This window comes from Hypanus sabinus, chromosome 26 (assembly GCF_030144855.1).
Source record: "Hypanus sabinus isolate sHypSab1 chromosome 26, sHypSab1.hap1, whole genome shotgun sequence".
NCBI lineage: Eukaryota > Metazoa > Chordata > Chondrichthyes > Myliobatiformes > Dasyatidae > Hypanus > Hypanus sabinus.
Window position 1 is genome coordinate 33,708,206 of NC_082731.1, and position 27,014 is coordinate 33,735,219.

General features: G+C 48.5%; 1 protein-coding gene across 1 annotated transcript in view; it reads right to left on the reverse strand.

The window, feature by feature from the left end:
- Positions 1–27,014, reverse strand: part of spred3 (sprouty related EVH1 domain containing 3) — a 115,494-nt gene that overhangs the window by 13,599 nt on the left and 74,881 nt on the right. The window contains exons 4-5 of the mRNA XM_059951314.1: positions 18,261–18,322; positions 14,133–14,294 (exon numbers count right to left, since the gene is read on the reverse strand). Of these exons, the coding sequence (XP_059807297.1) occupies positions 14,133–14,294; positions 18,261–18,322 (224 nt within the window). The remainder of the gene's footprint in view (positions 1–14,132; positions 14,295–18,260; positions 18,323–27,014) is intronic.

Below are 27,014 nucleotides of genomic sequence, written 5' to 3' on the forward strand. Positions count from 1 at the left end.
GGGTGCGGTGGGGTTGAGTGGTTTAGGTTGGGGTGGGGATGAGGGGGTAGGGGTGAGGTGAGTGAGTAGGCGTGGTGAGGGGGTGGTGGGGTAGGTGTCGTCGCCCACTGCGCCCCCCTCCCTTGCCCCAGAAAGCAGTCCAGCTCATCCACTCTACGCCTGCCCCTCGAAAAGTGACCCCACCCGTCCCATTCAGCAATCTGCTGACGCTGGGAATCCGAGTCACACACTCAGCAGGCCGGGCAGCGTCTCTGGTAAAAAGTACCGTCGACGTTTCGAGCCAAGAAACCTTCGGCGGGACTCAACCAGGCATCGATCCCAATCAACTCCCCACTCCATCTCACCCACCTTCACCCCACAGCACCCTGGGTGCCCCAGGCAGTGGCTGACTAGCTTGCCCCATCATGAGCCAGCATGGACTCATTAGACTGAGTGGCCCAGGTTTTGAGCCTTGGGCCTTTCCTGTTCTACAGTGCCAGATCACCGGTAGGGAAAGGTGGTTTGGCAAAGCAGCAGACAGGCAGACAAACGCAATGTGACCACTCTATAACGCCCTGTCTCAAACTAAAAGTCTCTAGATATTAAATGGAAATCTATATTTAAAAAACTGAGAATTTGGATCAAGAATAACATGTGAGAAGTACTCAGGAGGTCATGCAGTACCTGTGGAGACAAAAACTGTGCCAAAGTGCCAGGTAGGACAGGTTAGTTTAAAGCTGCACTGGAATTGTCGGGAGAGGATAGGACAAAGGGAATATCTGTGAGAGGGTGAGGTCCGGGTTGCTGTGAGGATAGGTTCGTCTCTTCAATTGGGTTAAGGAGGGCAGTTGAAAGATAAGGAAATCACACAAACTGCTGGAGGAGCTCAGCAGGTCAGGCGGCATCCGTGGAATTGAATAGGCAGCTGATGTTTCTGGCCAAGACCCTTCCTCAGGAATGGCATTTCTTCGCCTTCTGTGTTACCCATTGACGGGTGGGACGTGCTTAGCAGGACAGGCAGAGATATTTTCTCCCACCTTTAATGTTTCCTGTGAGAGAATTTAAATACCAGCCCATGATGGAGCCCAGAAGGGATAGACCGGGCGTGATCCATCACAGCTCACAGACAGCCCACAGACCTCAGCTTCCCCCTCTCTCCTTGCGCACTGCTCAGGCTGCGACTTGAAGGCAGGACCAAGCTCCCGGGCCCACAATCCCCCTCAACTCCACCTGCCCCTCACTGCCAGATGGCCCTAACTCAGTGGGGCCACCCCCTGCATCCACCGTGGAACATGTTGCTCTGCCTCTAGGGAAACCTGAGCTGTAAGCTTCCCGGTGGACCACAGGCTTGGTGGTTTAAGAGAACACAGAGGAAAAATGTTACTACTACCCGGTAAATTCTCAGTTTCTCTCACAATATAGGAGGCCTTTTGGCTCATTAAGTCAACGCCAGCTCTCAAGGCAGAGGTAGATAGGCTTTTGATCAGCCAGGGCATCAAAGGGTACGGGATGACAGTAGGGGAGTGGGGATGACTGGAAGAATCGGATCAGCCCGTGACTGGCGGAGCAAACTCGATGGGCTGAATGGCCTACTTCTGCCCCCCCCATGTCTTATGGTCTCTTAATATCATTCCCCAATTATTTCCCTGTAACCTTATCTCTCACTCCCCTCCCTCCCTTCAATTCACACACTAGGAGCAATTTACAATGGCCAATTAACCCAGCAAACCTGCACATTCTTGGGACATAGTTGGAACCAGAGCTCACGGAGGAAACACAGGGAGAACGTGCAGGCTCCAAGTTGAGGTGGCGCTGGAGAAGCGGGTCAGTTAGGAGGACGGAGTGGAGAGGCTGGGCCTCTTCTGTCTGGGGCACAGGTGAGTGATAAGGGGTGTGATTGAGGTAGATCAGTCTGTGAGGCAAACAGACAGGCAGGGCAGACTGTACCCATGTCTGAGGCAATAAAAGCAGAGGCGACGCATTTGGGGCAAGGTGGAAGACACTTAAAGGGGACCTGTGAGGGTCCTTTTCAACCTGAAACACTTTGCCAGAGATACTGACAGCAGGACCCCCATCACCCAGGACATACCCTCTTCTCATTGCTACCATCAAGAAGGAGGTACAGAAGCCTGAAGGCACACACTCAGCGATTCAGGAACAGCTTCTTCCCCTCTGCCATCAGATTTCTAAATGGACATTGATCCCATGAAAACTACCTCACTACTTTTTAAAAAAAAATCCTATTTTCTATGTTTGCTACGCACTTCTGCCACGAAACAACAAATTTCACAAGATATGTCAGTATCAATACCTGGTTCTGTTTCTGAGCAGGGAGGGAATGACAAATTAGTGGAATTCGTTGCCGCAGGTGACTGTGGAGGCCAAGTCATTGGGCCTATTTAAGGCAGAGGCTGGTGGATTCTTGACAGGTCAGGGCCGTGAAGGGACATGGGGAGAAAGTGGGAGATTGGGGCTGAGAGGGGAAATGGATCAGCCACGATGAAATGGTGGCGCAGACTCGATCGGCCAAATGACCTAATTCTGCACCGTATGGTCTTATGGTCGAAGTAGGCACTAGAATTGCCTGGATACAGAAAGCTGCTGGCGAAGTGCTGAAAAACAGGGCTATTACAGATGGGTCCCCATGGGCTGGTGTGGTCATGATGGGCTAAATGGCCTGTTTCTGAGACTCAAACACTGGCGGTCAAATTGTCACGGGGTCACTGTGGGACAGAATACTACTAGCTGAACCATTAAACCATCAACTGCCCAAAATAGTAAGGAGTAGAGAAAATGAATAATGATCTAAAGTAGACACAGAGTTTGCAGATTGCACTAAAGGTGTCTGAGATAGATTAGGTCCTAAAGGGCAACCATTCACTGAACTCCTCCAGCCCTCTGTATGTCGCCCCGTGTTCCATCATCTGCAGTCACATGTCTTCTGCTGCTATTTAATTCCGTGACTCCAATAATTTTTTTCAAGACCGTCTTATGCAGTTTCATCATTGCGAACTGTGCCGGGTATTCACTCTCGGCCTTGTATTCAATGTTCAATCTGGGTTTAGATTCTGCGTGCACGTCTGTGTGCATCACGGCCTGGTATGGAAACAATGATGCCTAAGAATGGAAAATCCTACAAACCCCATAGCAGATTCGGCCTGCATTGAGCTATTGACATGAAACGCTGTCACAGGAAAGCAGCATCCATCATCAGGGACGCCCATCACCCAGGCCGTGCTTTTTTCTCACTGCTGCCATCAGGTAGAAGGTACAGGAGCCTCAGGACTCGCACCACCAGGTTCAAGAACAGTTACTACCCCTCAACCATCAGGCTCTTGAACAGAAGTGAGTACCTATACTCACTTACCCATCCATTGAGACATTCCCACAACTAATGATCTCACTTTAAGGACATTTTATCTCGTTATTTATCTGTTATTTGTGGAGTGGGGTAACGTGCGCAATCATAATTGATTGAAAACGGACGTGGGAGCACGGAGGAACATCGGGAAATCTCCAGGAAGACCTTCTTCGTTGCTGCTGCTGCTGTGAGGTCCGGGGCTCTGCTGGGAAGAACAGGCCCCCAGTCCTTGGGGTCACGTTGCCGGTGGCCGTTGACGGGGCCATCTTCATATGCTCGGCAGAGGATGGTGCTCGGAGAAGTTGTGCCGGAGGGGATGGACGTCGACTTGGAGGTTCAACAGACTCGGAGTCTGCTGCGGTCAGGTCACTTTTGCTGTGTGCTGCATCTGCGAGGCTGGGTTCAATGGAGCTTTCATTGTGTGCTGCGTCTGCGAGGCTGGGTTCAATGGAGCTTTCATTGTGTGCTGCGTCTGCGAGGCTGGGTTCAACGGAGCTTTCAGTGTGTGCTGCATCTGCGAGGCTGAGTCGGGCGGCACCGTGGAAGTCCATAGTGGGGGTATTCCCTTCTGCTGCCGGCGTGGGATGGCGAATCTGTCGGGACCCTGGGGACTTGTGAAAACTGTGTGGTGGTTTCTTTCGAACTTCTAGTCTTTTAACATCTTTGGACTATTTTTACTGTGCCCATGGTCTTTTTTTTTTATCAATTATGCTATTGTTTGCACTGTTGTAACTATGTGGTCTTGTGCAGGTCTTGTAGCTTTAGTTTTTGGTCTTGTTTTGTCTGATGGGTTTGTAGTTCCTTTCCAGGGAACGTGCTAAGACGGTAGCGTGATATTAATACGCAGCAGCCTCTCCGGACTCTGGATTGGGGGTTGCCAAATGTTATGTGGATTTTCTGGTGTAGTCTGTTTTGTCGTGTGCTTTTGTGATATCATTCTGGACGAACGTTGACTCATTTTTTAACTGCATTGAATTTGTGGTTTCTAAATGACAAATAAACTGAATCTGAATCTGTTATCTCATGTTCTCGTTATTTATTGCTATTTATATATGCACTAGTTTGTTGTCTCCTGCACTCTGGTTGATCTTTCACTGATCCTGTTATAGTTACTATTCTACAGATTTGCTGAGTATGCCTGCAAGAAATGGAACCTCAGACATACTCTGATTGTAAAATGGACTTTGAACTTTGATGCCAGCAGTACTAATAAACACCAGCAGGTGGCAATGGTGAGCCAATACTGACCCTCTCAACAGCGCCACCGGCAGGCTGACCATCAAACTACAGTCTGAAGCCATTTGATCCTCTACCACTGCGGCCACTCGACAGACCCCCCCCCCCATTGAGTGCTAGAACAGGCCAAAGGGACTGAATGGCCGGCTTCTATTTTTTTACACGACAAATAGTTCGGGGAGGGTGGAAGAACTCTGGTAATGAATAAAACTGCAGATAATGGAAACAGACACAGCAGGTCAGAGGAGGGATGAACAGGTGGATAGGTTGCGGAGTATTTTCAGAAATCTCAAAAAAAACAGACTCGCTTTTATTGTAATTCTTTAAAAGTTTTTCCTTAGTGTTTTATGTCTAATAAGAACATTTGAAGTGTAGCATAACAAAAATTTTGCAGGAGGAACTTGGGACTGTGGAATGTAAAGGATTGGGTCGAAATCCTGTAGGAGACTTTGAGGAGGCAGTCTCCTGAAATTACCCAGCCTCTGACCTGCAGAATTTAAGGAGGCTTTAGTGGTGATCCCCAGTCGCTGATGGTGTGAAGGGCAGGTATGTGGACTCTCTTGGAGGCTAGTAAGTAACACAAGGTGTAGCAGGCCAGGGCCAGAGAAGAGGCAGGTGGAACGTAAGGGTATCAGAGGACAGAAAACACCTGTGCCAGGGCCAAGAGGGGGTCGAATTCAGTGGTGAGTCAGGATGTTTGTAACATGCCGAGTCAAAATGTGAGGTTTTCTTTTAGCTGACTTTGGTCCACATTGGGATAGTGCAGGACAGGTGAGCCTGAGTAGGAATGGGCTGGGGAACCAAAGAGGTTGGAAGCTCAGAGTCACGCTTGTGACTGAGGCGACACAGGAGATCGAATCGTTGAGATGGCTGTCGGAGGTCTCTCCACTCTCTCTTTCGATGGCGAGAGAGTTTGCTGATCCGTGAGTCAGGGGAACTTGAATAGGAGATGGTGTATCCAGAGAGTTGTGCCTGTCACGTGACAGCACTGCCCTCACCTGGTTGGAGGGCGCCACCTGCCAGTCAACATTTCACCCCTCCCAACTAATCAATGCACACTTAACTATTGGCCACCTTAATTGGATTAACCCATCTATCACCAAGCCGTTGGCCCTCCCCCCAGTGAATCACCTGGGCTGGACCCTCCAGCCCCCTGACCTATAAAGGGCACTGCATGTGCTTGGCTCGCTCTCTTTTGCCATCCTTGAGGGAGCACCCTGCTTCACTCCAGGCTGAAGACAGCAGGACAGAGCTGGAGACACGTGGTGAGCCGTGCATTGAATAGGGTCATGGGGGCGTTTATTGTTGCCCCTGTAGCAGAGAGCCGTGCCTGCCCATGGCCAAGGGGGGTCAGGTATCGTAGTTACTTTTCCCTTGCTTGTATGTGTACCTGTACTCTGTCCCCACACCGTTTTCCCGTGTATTGTACTGCCGACCCGACTTTTCCCACACTCGTCTATTCTAAGCGCGTTTGTGCAAATATTGTAGCCGCTTGTGTTGATCTCAAGCTCTTCTCCCCTTGTAAATAAACTCCTTATTATTAAAACTGTGTCCAGAGCCCTTGCCTTTGAGACCTAAAGAATCTGTCTCACTTCCATCACAACAGGTGGTGCAGATTGTAACATCGAAACAGCGTTGCCCCCCCCCCCCACCTCGCTGTGGAAGGAGTGATATCTCTGTTTAGAGAGAGCTAGCCTGTTGGAATGGACAGTTGTTTTTGATGAACTCTCGATCATGGTCTCTGGAAGCTTGTCATTGCTTGCCTGGGGGGTGGTAGGGGGGACTGATGCTTTTTGCTACAACAGGTAGGGTAGGGGGTGGATTGTTGCCATGCTGGTGATTGTGCATGGGAAGAGTGATGGGTGCTTTGGGGTTCTAATGTTTTTCTGTAATTCACACTTTGGGATTTTTTTCCCTTCTGTTTCATGGATGTCTGTGAAGAGTAAGAATTTCAGGTCATATACTGTACGAGTTCTCAAACATTGAATTGAACCACTGACCATTGAATGGAGGTGTTCTGCGAGGAGGTCCCAGTACAGGAAACAGCCTCTCCTCTACGAACTCTGCCTGTACTCACTGACTCAGTAAAGCAGCTAACATAATCAAAGGCATTCTCTCTCCTCCCATCCCACCTTTGGGCAGAAGATACAGGGCAACACAAACAAAATGCTGGAGGAGCTCAGCAGGTCAGGCAGCATTCATGGAAGTGAACAAGCAGTCGACGTTTTGAGCTGTGACCCTGCTTCAGGACCGGAAAGGAAGGGGGCAGGGAGATGCCAGAATAAAATAGTGGGGAGAGGGGAAGGAGGGTAGCTAGAAGGTGATAGGTGAAGCCAGGTGGCTGGGAAAGGTCAAGGTCTGGAGAAGGAGGAGTCTGATAGGAGAGGAGAGTGGACCATGGGAGAAAGGGAAGGAGGAGAGGCACTAGGTAGAGATGATAGGCAGGTGAGAAGGAGGCCAGAGTGGGGAATAGAAGAGGAGATGGGAAAGGGATTTTTTTATCAGAAGGAGAAATCGATGTTCATGCCATCAGGTTGGAGGCTACCCAGATGGAATATAAGGTGTTGCTCCTCCACCCTGAGGGTGCCTCATTGTGCACAAGATGCAAGAAGATATTACCAGAGTGAAGGACGGCTTCTATCCCACTGTTACCAGACTCTTGAACGATATGATGGACGCTTGACCTCACAATCTACCTTGTTACAGTCTTGCACTTTATTGTCCTCCTGCACTGCACCTTTTCGGTGGAGTTTACACTTCATTTTGCATTGTTTCTGTTTTACCTTGGTCTAACCTCAATGCACGGTGTAATGATCTGATCTGTATGCAAGGCGAGCTTTTCACTGTGACAATAATAAACCAGGTCCAAAATCCTCATCTGCATTTCATTTTCCCAAGTGGAGGAGAGAAGCATTGTGAGCAAGACGCTGAGCTGTACCAGGATGAGGAGCAGCACTGATTCAACAACGTGTGTGTCCCAGTGACTGTGTGAGGTTGTCGTGTTGTCAGGGACTTAGGGTATAGAGCAAGATGTTAACTTCATCGACCGATCTTTAGAGCTGAGTGCGGACTGTAGCTTAAATTCGAAATGCAGCTCTGGGCAAGAGGGTCCTGGAGTTGTGAACTGCAGTTGACTGCAAACCAGTCAACGCTGATTAACATTCAATTTGGGTGCCTGGACTGTGTGTGTGAAGGAGGTGTGAAAGTTGTATGTGTAATTCAAAGGAAGCACTGTAGATACATTATAAATATAGAATTGTCCTTTAGTATATAAGATATCATGTAATTTCTGCCTCTGATAGGGTCTCAATGTGATGCCTGCTGCTTGTTTTGTTGAACAAAACACTTAGTATCCTCTAACATCAGTGTGTCTCTGGTGACTTTGTTCTTGTTACTGTGTGTGTGTGTGACAGAGAGAGAGGTACAGTAAGGAAACAGGCTCTTCAGCCCGACTGGTCTGTGCTGACCCAAATGACTCATCCAAGCCAGTCTCATTTCCTAGTAGTTGGCCCATAACCTTTCAAACCAGGGATTCCCAACCTGGGGTCCACGAACCCCTTGTTCAATAGTATTGTTCCATGGCACAAAAAAAGGTTGGGAACCCCTGTATTAACCCTTTCCTATCCAGGCACAATAACAACTAAAACAATCATGGTAATAGGACCATGATTGCCTCCGTCACACGACATGGCTCACAACGGTGATAAGATCTCCTCCCAGTCTCCTACACTCCAAGGAATAAAATCCTAGCCTGTCCAACTCAGTCCCTGGAGTGCTGGCTAAATCAGTGTCAACCCTGCCCGCACTCTTTCTAGCTTAACGTCATCTTTCCTATAGCGGGGTGCCACCAAGAGGACAGCCATCTTGCCGTTGGGTTTGGAAGCTCGTGAGCCCCGATGACCCAGAGAACTACGTTGGCTGGAGTCGGGGCCTGGTGCTTGGCTCTTGGTACATCTGTGTGTGACAGCATGGACAGAGATGGAGGACCTTAATTGCTGTCCTAAACGCCAGTGGTGTAAGGGGCAATAAGCAGGGTGGCCAAATCTGAACACAGTTGGCGTGGTCTCACCGACGTCTTGCACGACAACACCACGGTCTCCCCACTTCTATACTCAATGTCCTGATTGATGAAAGCCAGTGTGCCAAAAGCTTTCTTCAGCTCCTTATCATTGTGTGTGGGTCTATCACCGTGACAGCACACCTGCATTTCTGTAACTGTGTCCGTGTCTGACTTTGTATGTGTCAGGTTGTGTGTTCCTCTACCTGTGTGTGTATGCGCTTGATTTAGAGTTGCTCAAAGGAGGACCACAACCTGGGAGGGTTTGGAGGGTCACGTGCCTCAACGACATGGAGAGCTACGTTGTCTGGAGTCAGGGCCTGGTGCTTTGGCTCTTGGTAGCGTCACCAGTGCCAGAAAGGTGTAAGGGCCTGGGACAGGTTTCACTGTCTTTCAGTAGCTGCTGTGTTTGGGTTATGGTTGGAGATGATGGGTGCTCTGGAGAGGGGAGTGCGTTTTTGCGTTGTGTGCCTGACTCCGGAGTGGAGCTGGGGTCTTTGTTCGGCGGGAGAGGAAGAGAAAAGACACTGGGGAGAACCGGTTATACGATTCGACCCGGTCGGGGACTAAGATTCGATGGAGCAAGGTGCCAGGTCGACTGCGGATCTGTGAATATGACTTTTGGGAAGAGTTGAGCTCCCAACTCGTGCCTGACTTTTTAAATTATAATGAACCATTTTGTTTTTATTTTATTTTTCTCTTTACCAATCCTTTAGTTAATAGAACATAGAATGCAGAATAGTACAGCACAATACAGGCCCTTTGGCCCACAATGTTATGCCTACCCTTAAACCCTGCCTTCCATATATCCCCCCACCTTAAATTCCTCCTCAATTATGAATTAAGATTCATAATTATAATTCCTTTAATCGTATGCAGTGTGCTGTCTGTTATTTCTTGGCACTGAGCTGAAAGAGGGTAGGAGATCCACACAAACCAGGGTTTAGGGTAGGAGAGCCCTCCCAATCACATGGGTTTGGCGGGACCGGAGTGCGTCACACAGCCCAAGCAAAGCAGCGGAGCTTTCACAGGTCAAAGGGCAGAGGCCAGACAAGAGCGGTCCACCAGTCCTCCAGGGTTGGTGATCCTGACTGGTCAAACAAAACCATTACAGAAATTGCAATGAAGAATCCTTCTACTTCTGCGTGGCCAAGGACAGATAGAGTTGAAACCTTCACCGCTGCCCCAAATGCCCGCGGCGAAACGGGCAAGTTGATTGATTGATTGATGCATTAAATCCTTGAACATAGCAAGCAAAATCTAAGAGAGCATCTCACTATTTCTGACCGTTAAATCTAAACAGCAGTACTGCAGGCCGGTCACAGTACAAGTGCCCATATACCCATAAACTTCCTGCTCCTGTTTTAACCACCTGCGACAACTTCCTTTTTGCTCAAGCCCAACACCCTCAAACGCCACCGAGCTTTGCAGTGTTCGACCCTGGGGCCCTTCAATCAGCATGTTTGTCTCAAACAAGAGAAAATCCTGCGGACGCTGGAAATCCAAGCAACACAGACACACCGAAAATGCTCGAGGAACTGAAATGTCGACTGTTTACTCTTTTCCACGGACGCTGCCTGGCCTGCTGAGTTCCTCCAGCATTTTGTGTGCATTCTGTAGGTTTGTCTGTTAATTATTTGGAGATCCAGCACTGTAACAGACCCTTTCGGCCCAACAAACTCACGCCGCTTAATTGCACCCATGTGAGCAATTAGCCTACTAATGTCTTTGGAACGTGGCTGGAATCCTGGGTGCCCCGAGGAACTCCACACAGAACGTACAAACGCCACGGACTTTTACAGACGGTGCCACGGATTAAACATGGGTCGCCAGCGCTGTCATTGCATTGTGTCCCCTGACGCCATAAAGACGAGGGATAATCGCTGTAAACCGAAAGCTGCCCTGCCTGCACGCAGTGCCACAGCTAGAACCGGTGAGAAAAGGGACCCGTCCCACGGGTGGGAAGAATGTCCAGCTCTGGCCTCCACACCATCCTGTTGTGGTCAGAGACACCATCACCCATCTCCTCTTGAAGCCATGTGGTTGTGGGTGCCCCGGGGGATTTTCAAGTTTCCTTCAGGTTGGGAAGTTTATGTGTGTATGCAACGTGTGTGTGAGTCTGTCTGTCTGTGCGTCTATATATATATATTTCTGTGTGTGTGTCTCTAGTGTGTGTATATAGATTTTTTGTCTATCTGTGTGTATGTCTGCAACACACACAAAATGCTGGTGGAACGCAGCAGGCCAGGCAGCATCTATAGGGAGAAGCGCTGTCGACGTTAACAACAACACACACAAAATGCTGGTGGAACGCAGCAGGCCAGGCAGCATCTATAGGGAGAAGCGCTGTCAACGTTAACAACAACACACACAAAATGCTGGTGGAACGCAGCAGGCCAGGCAGCATCTATAGGGAGAAGCGCTGTCGACGTTAACAACAACACACACAAAATGCTGGTGGAACGCAGCAGGCCAGGCAGCATCTATAGGGAGAAGCGCTGTCAACGTTAACAACAACACACACAAAATGCTGGTGGAACGCAGCAGGCCAGGCAGCATCTATAGGGAGAAGCGCTGTCGACGTTAACAACAACACACACAAAATGCTGGTGGAACGCAGCAGGCCAGGCAGCATCTATAGGGAGAAGCGCTGTCAACGTTAACAACAACACACACAAAATGCTGGTGGAACGCAGCAGGCCAGGCAGCATCTATAGGGAGAAGCGCTGTCGACGTTAACAACAACACACACAAAATGCTGTTGGAACGCAGCAGGCCAGGCAGCATCTACAGGGAGAAGCACTGTCGACGTTAACAACAACACACACAAAATGCTGTTGGAACGCTGCAGGCCAGGCAGCATCTACAGGGAGAAGCGCTGTCGACATTCAGGGCTGAGACTCTTCTTGAGTCCTGATGAAGGGCCTCGGCCCGTAACGTCGACAGCGCTTCTCCCTATAGATGCTGCCCGGCCTGCTGCGTCCCACCAGCATTTTGTGTGTGTTGCTTGAATTTCCAGCATCTGCAGATTTCCTCGTGTGTGTACGTCTGTGTAGGTGTGCATCTCTCCATGTGCATGTCTGTCTGAGGAGGTGTGTGTTTGTGTGTGTTGAGATGTGTGACTATAGGTGTGTGTCTATCTGTGTGTATGCCTGTCTGTAGAGGTGTGTCTCTGTGTGTATATCTGTGACTGTGTGTAGAAGAGTGTGGGCTTTTTTTTGTCCATCTGTGTACAAGTGTGTGTCTGCATGTAAGCAGGTGAGTGTGTGTTTCTGTGTGAGTGTGTGTGTGTGTGTGTGTGTGTGTGTGTGTGTCTGGATACAATTGACTGGAGTACTCAGCCACACAGCCTCTCAGAGATCCACGTCAGGGACGAAAGGACACTGAACCTGGGACTGGACAAGCGCCCGCTTGTCTGCAGGCGAGGCAACGGGTGGCTGAAGCGGCCATTAGTACAATGGGCTTCACAGTGAGAGGGATCTCCATTGACAATCGTACAGGACCATGCGTGGCGACTACTTGAGGAAAGGCGTGCTCTGGAGAAACCTAATGAGTTCATTGGCACCACTGGCCGTCGAGGCCAGATCACCGGGTTATTTGCAATGAAGGCTGGTAGGTTTTTGACTGGTGTATGCATCGGGGGTGGGGTGGGAGAGAGGTTGAGAGGGGAAGTGGATCAGCTTTGATTGCGTGGTGGGGTGAAATCGATGGCTGAATGGCCCAGTTCTGTTCCTATATGTATCTTCTTAACTTACGGTCTTTGTACAGCGGGAGCTCAGTGAAATGTCACCACTCTATTCCCCGGGATCGGAGGGTTGACGTGGTGAGATGGGCTTGGTTGATACCTGGAGTTCAGATGAATGAGATGGGACAGGAAGGACTAGAGACAGAAGTTCCGGTGATGGTGGTGTCCTGAACCAAAGATCAGTATGGCAAGGAGCAGCGGAGGCTATTTGGCACTGGTGATGAGGAGAACCTGGGGCATTCTCTATCACAGGGGCATCTGAGGTAGAATCACTACATGTAGTTAAATCGGCCACTGTTATCAGTTGAGGTCTGAATGAAGAAGCTGTCTGAACATGTGTGGAACGAGCGTCCAGTGGAAGTGGTAGAGGCAGGTTCGATATAAAGTAAAATTGGATAGGGATATGGACAGGAAAGGAACGGAGGGTTATGGGCTGAGTGCAGGTCGGTGGGACTAGGTGAGAGTAAACGTTTGGCACGGACTAGAAGGGCCAAGATGGCCTGTTTCCGTGCTGTAATGGTTATATGGTTATTAAAATCCCCCAATTCCTGGTGACTTGAGGACTTTGACAGGCCGAGGGATGAGAAGGCCACGTGGGGAGGGGTGTGGGAGGGAGGAGGGGTCTCTGGGGATTAAGGTCTTTTCCTGTCAATCATTCTTTGGGTATTTTTTCGTGGATGTTAGTGAAGAGTAAGAATTTCAGGGTGTATACATTCTCTGACACCAAACTGAGCCAATGAACCGTTGAAACTTGGGTTGTTCTTATTGGATTGTCAGAGGCTGAGGGGAGACCTGTCAAAGGTTTATAAAGTTACGGGAGGCAGGGATAGAGTAGACAGTCCGAGCCTTTTTCTGGGGGTGGTGGGGGGTGGGGGTAATGTCAAACTCTAGAAGGCATGCCTCAGTGTGGAGGAGATCACCTTATATAACCTCCGACCTATTGGCATGATTGTCTATTTCTCTTTCCGGTAAAAAAAATTCCCTCCTCCTCCCCGCTTCCTCTATTCTCCACTCTGGCCTCTTCTTGCTTCCCACTCCCTCCTCCTATGGTTCACTCTCCTCTCCTGTTAGAATCCTTCTTGTCCCGCCTTTCACATTTCCCAAACACTGGCTTCACTCAACACCATCCAGCTTTCCCTCTCCCCCCACGTTTTATCCTGGCACCTTCCCCCCCCCCACCCAATCTTGGAGAAGGGCCTCGGACCCGAATGCCGACGGCTTATTCGTTTCTGTCGAAGCTGAGTTCTTCCAGTATTTTGTGTGTGTTGCTAGAAGTGAAGGGAGACACGCTGGGTGATTTTGGTGGCTGCCGGGGGGGCCGATCCGACAGGGGCATTTAAGGCGTTGTTGGGCAGACAAATGGGTGTGCAGGGAAGGTGGAAACAGGGACTGTGTGCAGTCTGAAGAGATTAAATCAGCATCAAGTTACGGCACACACATTGTGAGCCAGAGGGGCCAGCTCCTGTGCTGTACTGTTCTATGCTGTGTGTTAAAAGGGAATTCAAGGGGCTGGCTGTAGATTGATGGGCTGAATGGCTTCCTCCTCCTTGTCACTACTACAGAACGTTCTCCCCCATGCCACCTGGGCCGTACAGCATCATCCAGGAAGCAGCCTCTCTGACCCTCATTCCAACGTGGTGTGAAGGGGCCCGGAGATCTGGACTCGCCTTGCCCCGGGCCTGCTGAGGTGGGAGGGCCACATTGTGTTGGGGAGGAAGGTGGCGGGCACGGGTGGGACATCGGCGGCTGGTTACCTGGCCGTGTGGCGTGTCTGCCTCGGCGTGGCTGAGCCAGAATTCATCGGAGACCGGGGACCTGATGTAGCAGCTGGAGGACGATTCGCTGGTGACAATGGTGATGTGTTTCGGGAGCATCTCCTTCCTGCTGTTGGACGACGACTCGCTGTCCGTGTGTGCCTGAAAGATCAAACGAAGACAGTCGGAGAGGCGGGTACGGGGTCCGGGCCACGGGCTCCGATGCCTGGACGTGGGCCCCACGTTTCCACTCCTATGCATCAGTGTCTCCTATTACCGTCCTCCTCACTCCACCAGCCTCCCTCATTCCCCAGTGTCCACCCTCTCAGTCCCCAACACCCCCTCCTCTGCACGCCTCTGTTGCCCTCTCTCTTTACCCTCATCTCCTGCCCCCTCCCAGACACCTCATTCCAGTTTCCTCTCCCTCCCTACTTCTATTTCTGGTTCCCCCTCCTCATTCTCTCTAACCTCTCCGTTCCCATCCCATCCCTCCCCTCCAGCACCGCTCTCCCCTCCATTGGGACTGTGAGGGATATTAATCCGGTCTCGATTGAATGGCGGGACAGACTCGATGATGGGTTGAATGGCCCAAGTAGGCTGCTATGTCTAATGGTCATAATCTTGTACCCTCCCTCCACGACCTCTCAATTCCCTTCCCTCCTCTCCTCCGCCCGCCTGCCCCTCTGTATTTTTTCCTCATTCCCTACTCCCCTTCTACCTCCAACTTTCTTACCCCCTGCTCTCCCTGTCTTTATTTCTCACTTTTTATCCTGTCCCCCGCCATGCCTCACTTTCCCACTGTCATTCCCGATCCCACATGGTCCCTCCCTTCCCTCTCTGTCCCTCCCAGTCCCCATTCACCATTTGTCATCTTCCCCAGCTCCCAGTGGCTGACGTTCCACCTCATAATCGCGCTCCCAGATCCCACCCACCCACACTCCCTCCCCTCACCTTAACCCTTCGCACTTGCTCCTCCTCGCTCTAAACATTTATACTCCCTCCTCATGCTCCTTCGCCCTTCCACACCCCCTCCACTTTCATTCTCCCTCCCCATTCCCTGTCCCAAACCCCTCAACGTGATCTCCCCCTCACATTCCCTTACCCTCTCTCCTCACACTCCCTCTACTCACACTCCTTCCCCCTCTCCCCTCACACTTCCTCCCCCTTTCACCTGATACACCCTCCTTCACACTCACTCCTCCTTTCTCCTCACACTCCCATCCCTCTCCCCTTTACATTCCCTCCCCCTCCCCTCACACTCCCTCCCCTTTCACCTCATACACCCTTCCCCTCTCCCCTCACACTCCCAACCCCTTTCCACTCACACTCATTTCCCCCTCCCCTCACACTCCCTCCCCCACTTGCTCCCATCCCCATCTTTACCCACAGTCCCTCCCCATCCCCTCACTCTCTCACCATCTCCTCACGCTGCCTTCCCCTCCCCTCACACTTCCATCACTACCCACACCTCCCTTCCCTCACTTCCTCCCCCTCACACCCCCTTCCCCTCCCATTTGGAGGAACACGATGTAGAAAGAGAATTTGCCTCCTCGCCCAGCATCACTGGGGCTACGTGGCAGCCTAGCAACACGGGAGCACGATGGTTGCTGTGACGCTATTACAGCTCGGGAGTTCAGAGTTCAACTCCAGCGGAAGTTTGTACGTTCTCCCTGTGACCACATGGGTTTCCTCCGGGCGCTCTGGTTTCCTCCCACAGTCCAAAGACATACCGGTTGGTAGGTCAATTGGTCATTGTCAATTGTCCCATGGTTAGGCTAGGATTAAATCAGGGGTTGCTGGGCAAGTGGGTCTCTGTGGGCCAGAGGGGCCTATTTTTGCACCGTTTCTCAATTAAATAAACTTAACGTACCCAATCACACGCAGCGCGGGTCACGTGACCCGTTGCTCCGGACGGCTGATGTGTGTTGGGGATTAGGAGGAGCATTCTGGGATTGAATTGCTCCTCACTCTAGCGGTCCACGGCTCATTCACTGAGCAGATGCTGACCTGTGACCCCAGTCCACCGCCTGCCACCCCCCCCCCACCCGAACTTTTACTTCGTAGAAGTATCTCAGATTTAAAATTAACTATCGATTACCATTTATCAAAGAGCTTCTCAACGTACGGAAGCTTTTCTTTAACCAAATTCTCAGCCATCTTCCCCGACACGTGGAGAACTTTCACCACGTTCCCTCTAATTCCAGTTCAGGAGGCACTTTGACTTTGAGAGCGTTTTGCTCTAAAGCAGCTCTTTTCTTGTCCATATTTCATCTGGTTTTATGATTATAGGCCATTCAGCCCATCTAGGTCATGCTGGCCCATAGAGTATCCTCACCCCCCCCCCCCAACTAATTTACTCCGTAACCGCCCTCCCCAAACCCCCATCAACTCAACCCAGAGTCTACCACTTAGTTACGCACTGGGGGTGCAATTTACAGTGTCCAATTAGGGATGTGGTGGGGAAACTGGAGCAACTGGGTTGGTGGGGGAGGAAACACGTGGTCACAGGGAATGCATGCAAACTCCACACAGACAGCACCAGAGATCAGGATTAAACCCGGATCTCTGTACCAGTGACGTCTGTCTATCTTCGGCTAAATGGAAGGAATCCTCATTGCTGTTTCCACAGCAATTTTCTTTTCCCAGTCAGGGTTGTTTTCCCAATCTGGAGGACAGGTGGGCACTCTTAGTCTGGCCTCTGCCCTTTGACCTGTTTGGCATGGGTGACCCTACCAAGAGCCAAAGCACAAAGCCCTGACTCCAACCAACTTCGCTTTCTGAGTCATTGAGGCACACAAGCCTCCAGATCCTATGACAAAGCTGTGGTCTTCTTGGAATTGTGCCCTGCAATAAGTAAATCAAACACACCAGCTCTGAAAGGTCTCTGAGCTTGGTTTCTGCCTCCACAGATGCTGCCTGACCTGCCGACTGTTTCTAACATTGTTTTTACCCCTTGCGCGGGAGATGGCGTGAAGGAATCCCATCCCCAGTTCTGTCGGGTAGGCTGACGTTCCCAATCCTGGGTTGGTTCCTCACTCTCCCCCTCTGATACTGGCCCAGACCAGGCTGGGACCTCACCCCCTCCCTCGGGCACAACAAAAGGGTCCTCGAGAAACAGTTGGCACTTCATAGCGAGGGGTCAAATCCCACCCTCCCTGCTCGTAAACTCGAGTTCGCTTTAAATTCATCTGGAAAAATGCATGCAAGGAGGAAGAGCTCCTATGGGAAGAGAAACACAGAGCATCCAGTGCAGAACAGGAAGCTTCAGCCCATCACGTTGTGCTGACCTTTTAACCTAGTCCAAGATCAATCTAACCTTCCCCTCCCACGTGGGTCTCCATTTTTCTTTCATCCACGTGGCTAAGCATCTCCTAAATGCCCCTTGTGCATCTGCCTCTATCCAGTAGGGAGTTCTATTCAATTACAACCCTCTGAATGTAAAAACACTTACCTCTGACATCCCCCCTACATTTTCCTCCAAACACTTTAACGTTACGTTCTCTGCTGTTAGCCATTACCACCTTGGAAAGAAGTCTAGTTGTCTATGCCTCTTAGCATCTTGTACACCTCTATCAAGTTCCCTCTCGTCCTCCTTAGCTCCAAAGAGAAAGGTCCTAGCTGGTTCAACCCTTCCTCATGGGACAGGTTCTCCAATCCAGGCGGCGTCCTGGCAAATCTGCTCTGCACCCTCTCTCGGCTTCCACGTTCTTCCCATGATGAGGCCACCAGAACTCACCAAATGTGGTCTACCCAGGGTTTTACAGAGCTGCAACATTGCCTCGCGGCTCTTGAACTTAACCGCCCGACTAGTGAAGGCAACGCACCGTAGGCCTTCTTAACCATCCCGTCAACTTAAGGGATCTATGGAGACGTTGCCGCTGATCTTACCTGCACGGGGACCACGGGCGGATCCAGGCTCACACCAATGCATTTAATGCTTTAGCTGCATCCTAAGATGCGCTGGCATGCCACTCGCTTGGCTTCAAGCTGTTCGGGGAGACTAGCGCCAGCTTCCTGGGGAACCCGAGGACGGGCAGAGGCTGGGCTTGCCAGCGGTGCCCACATGCTGAAGGAGCGCAGCAAAACACCAGCGCAGAGGCCACCCAGCGACCGGCGGCCGTTACTTACGGCAGTCGTGTCCTCAGCGACGTCAGCTCCTCCCTGACTCGGCGAGGAAGAGGTCAGAGACCCTGTGGGGAGGACGGAGAGGTGAGTGAGTGGGGGGCGAGGCTGTCACAGCACGTCAGACACATCGTTACCCCCAGGGTCCAAGCCAAAGTTACAGAGAGCTGGGCGTAGGTTACAGACTTGAGAATGGGCACCAATGGGAGGTGTAAGTTCCACCCTCGAACCCCGGAGTTGGGGTTGATAGAGCTGCTGATCTCCTGGAAGGATTTCGAGCTGGAGATAATTCGAAGATTTGGAGGAATTGCAAGTCCCTGCGAATGATTGCCAAGTCTGCTGAGAGGACCAGAAGACCATAAGACATAGGACAAGAATTCGGCCATTGGACCCATCGAGTCTGCTCCGCCATTCCATCATGGCTGATTTATCATCCCTCTCAACCCCATTCTCCTGCCTTCTCCCCATCACCTTTGACTCCCTGATTAATCATTTCATTTTTCAATCTTTTTATTGATTTCCAGTAAAAAAATATACAAATCAGAGAAGTTCAGCAAACAGATAATACAAAAGACATATAAACAGAAATAAAGTATATATTGTCAAAATCAAATAGGTACAATGTCACGCTGTTATATATACAGTATAATTAAAAAAAACACACAACTCTTAACAAACAGTAAAAAAAAAGACTGGAAAATTTTATTTATATAAAGGGAAAAAAACCCCGCTAAACTAAATAAGAACAAAAGAAAAGAAAAAAAAATAGCTGATTAATCAGCAGCCTATCAACCTGTGCCTTAAATATAGCCAAAGACTTGGGCTTCACAGCTGTACGCGGCAATGAATTCCACAGATTCACCACCCTCTGGCTAAAGAAATTTTTCCTCAACTCTGCTAAATGGGCATCCCTCTATTTTGAGGCTGTGTCCTCTGGTCCGACACTCCCCCCGCTATGGGAAACATCTTCTCCACCTCCACTCTATCTAGGCTGTTCAATATTCGACAGGATTCACTGACATCTGCCGTGCCCCCCTCCCATTTTCCTAAGCTCCCGCGAGTAGAGACCCAGAGCTATCAGGCATTCCTCACATGTTATCCGTTTCAGCCCTGAGGTCATTTTGCAAACCTCCTCTGGACTCTTTCCAATGCCCGCACGTCTTTTCTTAGATAAGTGACCCAAAACTGCTCCCAAGTGTGGTCTGACCAATGCCTTATGAAGCCTCAGCAATATGTGCTTGCTTTTGTGTTCTAGTTCTCCTGAAATGAATGCTAGCTTCTCCATCTGCAAGTTAACCTTTAATGAATCTTGCACGAGGACTCCCAAGTCACTTTGAACTTCTGGTTTTTGAATTTTCTCCCCATTTAGAAAACAGTCTACACCCATGTTCCTTCTGCCAACGTGCTTGACAATGTTCTTCCCTACACCATATTCCATCTGCCCCTTCTTCACCCATTCCCCCAATCTGTCTAAATCATGCTACAGACACCTTGCTTTCTCAACGCTATTTGCCCTCCTCACCTGCCATCCACAAACTTGACCACAAGGCCATCAATTCCTTCATCCAAGTCATTGACATATAATGTGAGAAGAAGTGGTCCCAGCACTGACTCCTGCGGCACACTTTCAATCTCCGGCAGCCAACTGGAAGAGGGTCCCTTTATTCCCACTCTTCGCCTCCTGCGCATGCGCATGCTATTTCCCCCTGTAATACCATGAGCTCTCATCTGGTTAAACAGTTTCATGTGTGGTACCTTGTCAAAGGCCTTCTGAAAATCCAAATAAACAACATCCACTGACTCTCCTTTGTCTATCCTTAATATTATTTCCTCAAAGAATTCAAATAACTTTGTCAGGCAAAATTTCCCCTTAAGGAAACTATGCTGATTTTGATCTACTTTATCATGTGCCTGCACGAACCCTGACTCCTCATCCTTAATAATGGATTCCAATATCTTTCCAACCACTGAAGTCAGGCTAACTGGCCTATCATTTCATTTCTTTTGACTCCCTCACTTCTCAAAGAGTGAATTTCCAGTCCTCTGGAACCATTTCAGGATCTAGTGATTCTCAAAAGATCATTCTATATTTCCGATATTCTGAGATTCATGTGACTATTGGATTGTATTTTCTATTGGTCAGTTTCCTTTCTTGTTGCCGATTGGCAGGTGGGTGATCTGTTACGTTTTTATGTGAAGGAGGATTTGGGGTCTGACGTTCTTTTTGGTGGTTTTCTGCGTGGGGGTTTTGACGCTATTGTCGCTGTTTTTTTCTGTGAGGAGGTGGTCAGGGATTTGATGTTATCGTCGCTGTTTTTTTGCGAGGGGATGGGTTGGAGATCTGAGTTTTTGGGGGTATGGGCAATTTTATAGTTTTTTTTGTGGAGGGGAGGGGTTTTGGGGGTTTGCGAATTTTGTTTATTTTTCTTTCTTCTGTTGGTGGGGGGGGGGAGTGATGGCTTTTGTTTTGAACAACTCCTGTGGTTAAATATCAGTGTTGTATTGTGCATGCATACTTTGACAATAAAATGAACCTTTGTTTCCTTTTTAACTTGTATCTTATTATTTATTTGTGATATTACTTTATGCGTTATATGTCTGAGTTATATGTATTGTGTTGAGCACCTTGGTCCGGAGGAACATGGCTTCATTTGGCGGTATACACGTTAACGGCTGAATAACGGTAACCTTGAACTGGACCTTGAATTTGAGTTCATACATACACCAACTGAAATATTAACTCTGCTTCTCTCTCTACAGATACTGAATGACCTGTTGGGTTTTTCCAAATTCTTTTGATTTAGCAATGGATATCAGGAAAGGAGCGACAGGCTGGAAAACAATAAAGAACTTTGAAAGGTTTATACAAACCCCATTTCCAGAAAAGTTGGGATATTTTCCAAAATGCAATAAAAACAAAAATCTGTGATATGTTAATTCACGTGAACCTTTATTTAACTGACAAAAGTACAAAGAAAAGAGTTTCAATAGTTTTACTGACCAACTTAATTGTATTTTGTAAATATACACAAATTTAGAATTTGATGGCTGCAACACACTCAACAAAAGTTGGGACAGAGTTAAAATCAGATTGAAAAGTGCACAGAATATTCAAGTAACACCGGTTTGGAAGACTCCACATTAAGCAGGCTAATTGGTAGCAGGTGAGGTATCATGACTGGGTATAAAAGTAGCACCCATCAAGGCTCAGTCTTTGCAAGCAAGGGTGGGTCGTGGCTCACCCCTTTGTGCCAAAATTTGTGAGAGAATTGTTCGTCAGTTCAAAAGAAACATTTCCCAATGCAAGATTGCAGAGAATTTAGAGAATTTATGTACTGTAGAGAACATCTACAGTACATAATATTGTGAAAAGATTCAGAGAATTCAGAGACATCTCAGGGCAAGGTCAGAAACCACTGCTGAATGCGCGTGATCTTCGAGCCCTCAGGCAGCACTGCCTAAGAAACCGTCATCCTACCATGACAATTATAGCCACCTGGGCTCGGGAGTACTTCGGAAAACCATTGTCAATTAACACAGTCCGTCGCTGCATCCAGAAATGCAACTTGAAACTGTATTACGCAAGGAGGAAGCCATACATCAACTCTATGCAGAAACACTGGCGAGTTCTCTGGGCCCGAGCTCATCTCAGATGGACCGAAAGACTGTAGAACCGTGTGCTGTGGTCAGATGAGTCCACATTTCAGCTAGTTTTTGGAAAAAACGGGCATAAAGTTCTCTGTGCCAAAGGTGAAAACGACCATCCTGATTGTTATCAGCGAAAGGTGCAAAAGCCAGCATCTGTGATGGTATGGGGGTGCATCAGTGCCCACAGCATGGGTGAGTTGCACGTATGTGAAGGTACCATTGACTCTGAGGCGTATATTAGGATTTTAGAGAGACATAAGTTGCCATCAAGGCGATGTCTCTTCCCGGGATGTCCATGCTTATTTCAGCAGGACAATGCCAGACCACATTCTGCACGGGCTACAACAGCGTGGCTTTGTAGACACAGAGTGCGTGTGCTTGACTGGCCTGCTGCCAGTCCAGATCTATCTCCTATTGAAAATGTATGGTACATCATGAAGAGGAGAATCAGACAACGGAGACCACGGACTGCTGAGCAGCTGAAGTCTTATATCAAGCAAGAATGGACAAAATTTCCAATTGCTAATCTACTACAATTAGTATCCTCAGTTCCAAAACAATTAAGAAGTGTTATTAAAAGGAAAGGTGATGAAACACAATGGTAAACATGCCTCTGCCCCAACTTTTGTTGAGTGTGTTGCAGCCATCAAATTCTAAATTGGTGTATATTTGCAAAATACAATTAAGTTGGTCAGTAAAACTGTTGAAACTCTTTTCTTTGCACTTTTGTCAGTTAAATAAAGGTTCACGTGAATTAACGTATCACAGATTTTTGTTTTTATTGCATTTTGGAAAATATCCCAACTTTTCTGGAAATGGGGCTTGTAATATGCTTGATATCCTGAGTTTTTGGCTCCCTGTCTAAGAAAGGATGTGCTGGCATTGGACAGGGTCCAGAAGAGGTTCACAGGGAAGATCCCACCAATGGAAAGGTAGGAGTTGCATTTGATGCAAGCGTGTGTTGTCGCTGGAGTTTAAAGAATGGAAGTTCAAAGTTATTATCAAAGTGCATATATGTAACCATAAACAGCCCTGAGGTTCATTTTGTTGGGGGCATACTTAATAAATCCAAGGAGCACAATAGATCAGTGAAGGACTGCACCCAACAGGATGGGCAAACAACCAGTGTCCAAAAGACAAACTGTGCAAATATAAAAGAAAAAAATAATATTAATAAGATAAGCAGTACATCAGAATCAGGTTTAATATCACTGGCATGTATCGTGAAATTTGTTAACGCCAAACTTGTTTAATATCCGGTGATATTAAACCTGATTCTGATCCTGATATCTAATCGAGAGCACGAGATGAAGAGTCCTTGAAAGTGGGTCCGAAGGTTATGGGAATAGTTCAGGGGTCTCGTTGAAACCTATCGAATATTGAAACGCAAACACGAGGAAATCTGCAGACGCTGGAAATTCCAGCAACACACTCAAAATTCTGGTGGAACGCAGCAGGACAGGCAGCATCTATAGGGAGAAGTGCTGTCGACATTTCAGGCCAAGACCCTTCGTTAGGACTAACTGAAAGAAGAGGTAGAATACTGAAACGCCTAGATGAAGTGGATGTGGGGCATCCGAGGAAAGGCAGTGGATGTTTCCAGGAGTCTAGGACCAGAGAGAGGACACAACCTGAGGACCCATTAGAATGGAGATGAGGAGGAATTTCTTGGGCCAGAGGGTGGTAAATCAATGGAATTCATTGCCATAGATGGAGGCCAAGTCATGGGTATGTTTAAAGGGGAAGTTGATAGGTTCTTGATTGATAAGAGTGTCAAAGATTATGGGGGAAAAGACCTAATGGGTTTGGGAGGGATTATATATCAGTCATGATTGAATAGTGGTGCAGACTCTATTCTAATTTTATGTCTTATGTTTTATAAATACACACACACACACACATACAGTATATATGTAGATATAAATGAATATTAGCTGTAAACTAGTCAAGTGGGTTATTCATAGAACAACAGACACTAAGGAAGCAATTAACAGGCTGGGATATAATTGAGCAATTTGGGGGATTTATATATAGAGGGAAACAGATCCAGAGGTGTGAGTTACCGGCTGGAATATAATTAAGGGGGTCAGGGTTTGTATGTAGAATGTATTTGCACAGAAAACCCTACAAAAGGTAATGGATTTGGCCCAGTTCCACCACTGAGCAGACCTACGCGAAACGCTGCCGTAGGAAAGCAGCAACCATCATCGAAGATCCTCACCGCCCAGGCCGTGCTCTTTACTCACCGCTGCCGTCAGGTAGAAGGTACAAGAGCCTCAGGACTCACACCACCAGGTTCAAGAACAGTTCCTACCCCTCAACCATCAGGCTCCTGCATAGAAGCGAATAACTGCACTCACTTGCCCATCTTCTGAGCTGTTCCCAAAACCAATGATCTCACTTTAAAGACTCATTATCTTCTTATTTCATGTTCTCGTTATTTCTATTTGCATTTACACAGTTTGTTGTCTCCTGCACTCTGGTTGATCTTTCATTGATCCTGTTATAGTTACTATTCTACAGATTTGCTGAGTAAGCCCGCAGGCAAATGAATCTCAGGGTTGTATATGGCGACATGTATGTACTTAGATAAAATTTACTTTGAACCGTGTGGTCTGCTCCAGTTTATTGCCTTTTATATTTAGGCCTGACTGCCCTGGATTACGGAGGACTGGTGTTGTGCCTCAGGCCTGTGTTGGGGACCCTACACCCCAGATGCAGGAGAAAGTTGCTTCGTAGCTGAGGCGGTGGAACATCTGCCGGTGGTTGACGGAGACCTCTACCTTCCCCACTTCTCCCTCTAGCCATGTGTTGTCAGGCTTTCAAATGGCATCTGGTCACGTGGTAACGAGGGGAATAGGATCAGGTCCATCTTAATTACCCTTCTCTTTCTGATGGGACTGATCATATTGAAAGCAACAGTCAATGCTGTCACGGTGAGAGTGACGTCAGCACACAGGATTGTTCAAAACAGGAGAGTCCCTTCGGCCCACAATGGCTGTGGCAAATTCAGACAATCAGTAACGAAATGTTAACTAAACAAAACCCTTCTGCCTCACAGGTCAACTTTCCACCAACCTTCACATTCACGTGCCTGTCTAAGAGCCTTTTAAACGCCTCTAACGTTTCTGCCTCCACCACCCCTCCGGCACTGAAATCCAGACTCCCACCCACTGTCCGTGTAAAAAACACTTACCCGTACATCCCTTTTAAACTTCCCTTTCTCAACCTAAAGCGTGATACCCCTCTCTCCCTTGTTAGTGTGTGTGAGAGAGAGAGTGAATGAGAAGAGAGTGAGTGAGAGAGAATGAATGAGAGAGTGAGAGTGAGAGAGAGACAGAGTGAGAGAGAGACAGAGTGAGAGAGAGACAGAGTGAGAGAGAGACAGAGTGAGAGAGAGACAGAGTGAGAGAGAGTGAGTGAGAGAGAGTGAGTGAGAGAGAGTGAGTGAGAGAGAGTGAGTGAGAGAGAGTGAGTGAGAGAGAGTGAGTGAGAGAGAGTGAGTGAGAGAGACAGAGCGAGAGAGAGTGAGTGAGAGTGAATGAGTGAGAGTGAATGAGAGAGTGAGAGTGAGAGAGAGACAGAGCGAGAGAGAGTGAGTGAGAGAGTGAGAGAGAGCGAGAGAGTGAGAGAGAGACAGAGCGAGAGAGAGTGAGAGTGAATGAGTGAGTGAATGAGAGAGAGTGAATGAGAGAGTGAGAGAGAGTGAGTGAGAGTGAATGAGAGAGTGAGAGTGAGAGAGAGACAGAGCGAGAGAGAGAGTGTGAGAGAGTGAGAGAGTGAATGAGAGAGTGAGAGAGAGAGACAGAGCGAGAGAGAGAGTGAATGAGAGAGTGAGAGAGTGAATGAGAGAATGAGAGTGAGAGAGAATGAATGAGTGAGTGAGAGCGAGTGTGAGAGAGTGAGTGAGAGTGAATGAGAAAGTGAGAGTGAATGAGTGAGAGAGTGAGTGAATGAGTGTGAGAGAGACAGCGTGAGAGTGAGAGAGAGAGAGTTAGAGTGAGAGAGAGAGAGCGAGAGAGTGAATGAGAGAGTGAGAGTGAGTGAGAGAGTGAGAGTGAGAGAGAGAGTGAATGAGAGAGTGAGAGTGAGTGAGAGTCAGAGTGAGAGAGAGACAGAGACAGTGTGAGAGTGAGTGAGCGACAGAGAGCGTGAGAGAGTGAATGAGAGAGTGAATGTGAGTGAGAGAGTGAGAGCATGAGAGAGTGAATGAGAGAGAGTGAGTGAGTGAGAGTGAGTGAGAGTGAGAGAGAGGGAGCCTGTGGGATGTCGAACTGTTGGGATGGACAGCTCATTTTTGATGGCCTGTAAACAATGGTCTCTCATTGGGGGCTTTGCTGTTGCTGGCACGGTGAGTGATGGTGGTGGGGGGGCTGATGTTTTTGCTGAGGTGGGGTAGGGGGAGGTTAGACGCTTTTCTGCTGCTTCTGCGTGGGAAGGGGAGGGAACCTTTGAGGTTCTAGCGTTTTTCTGTCGTTTGTTCTTTGGGGTTTTTTCTTCTTTTCTGGATGTCTGTGAAGAGTAAGAATTTCAGGTTGTTTACTATATACATTCTCTCATATTAAATTGAACCACTGAATTACTTGCCCTGTGGTATTTGGCATTTTGACCCAAGATACCAACTGTTTACTCAATCACATCTATCAGATCTCCCCTCAGCCTCCACTACCCTGTAGAAAGCATCCCAAGTTTGTCTGACTTCTGCTGATAGCATCCTCTCTGCACCCTCTCCAAAGCCTCCACTCCTTCCTGTAGCGGGGTGACTAGAACCATGCACTGCACTCCGAGTGTGCTCTAACAGTACAGCTCCTGACTCTTCCTGCTCCTAACGACGAAGACAAAGCTTCAAAGTACACTTATTATCACAGAAAGTATAATTTACACAAGCTTGAGATTTGTTTGCTAATGTCAATGGACTTGCACCCAAACATCCCAATAAACATCCACACTATTAAGGGTCTTACCATTAGCAGTGTACGGTCCCTTTTTATTTGATCTCCCAAAGTGCAATACGACATATTTGGCCAGATTTAACCCCATCTTCCCTTCCTCCACCCATATCTCCAACTAGTCTATATCTTGCAGTACCATTGGCAGTCTTCTACATGGTCC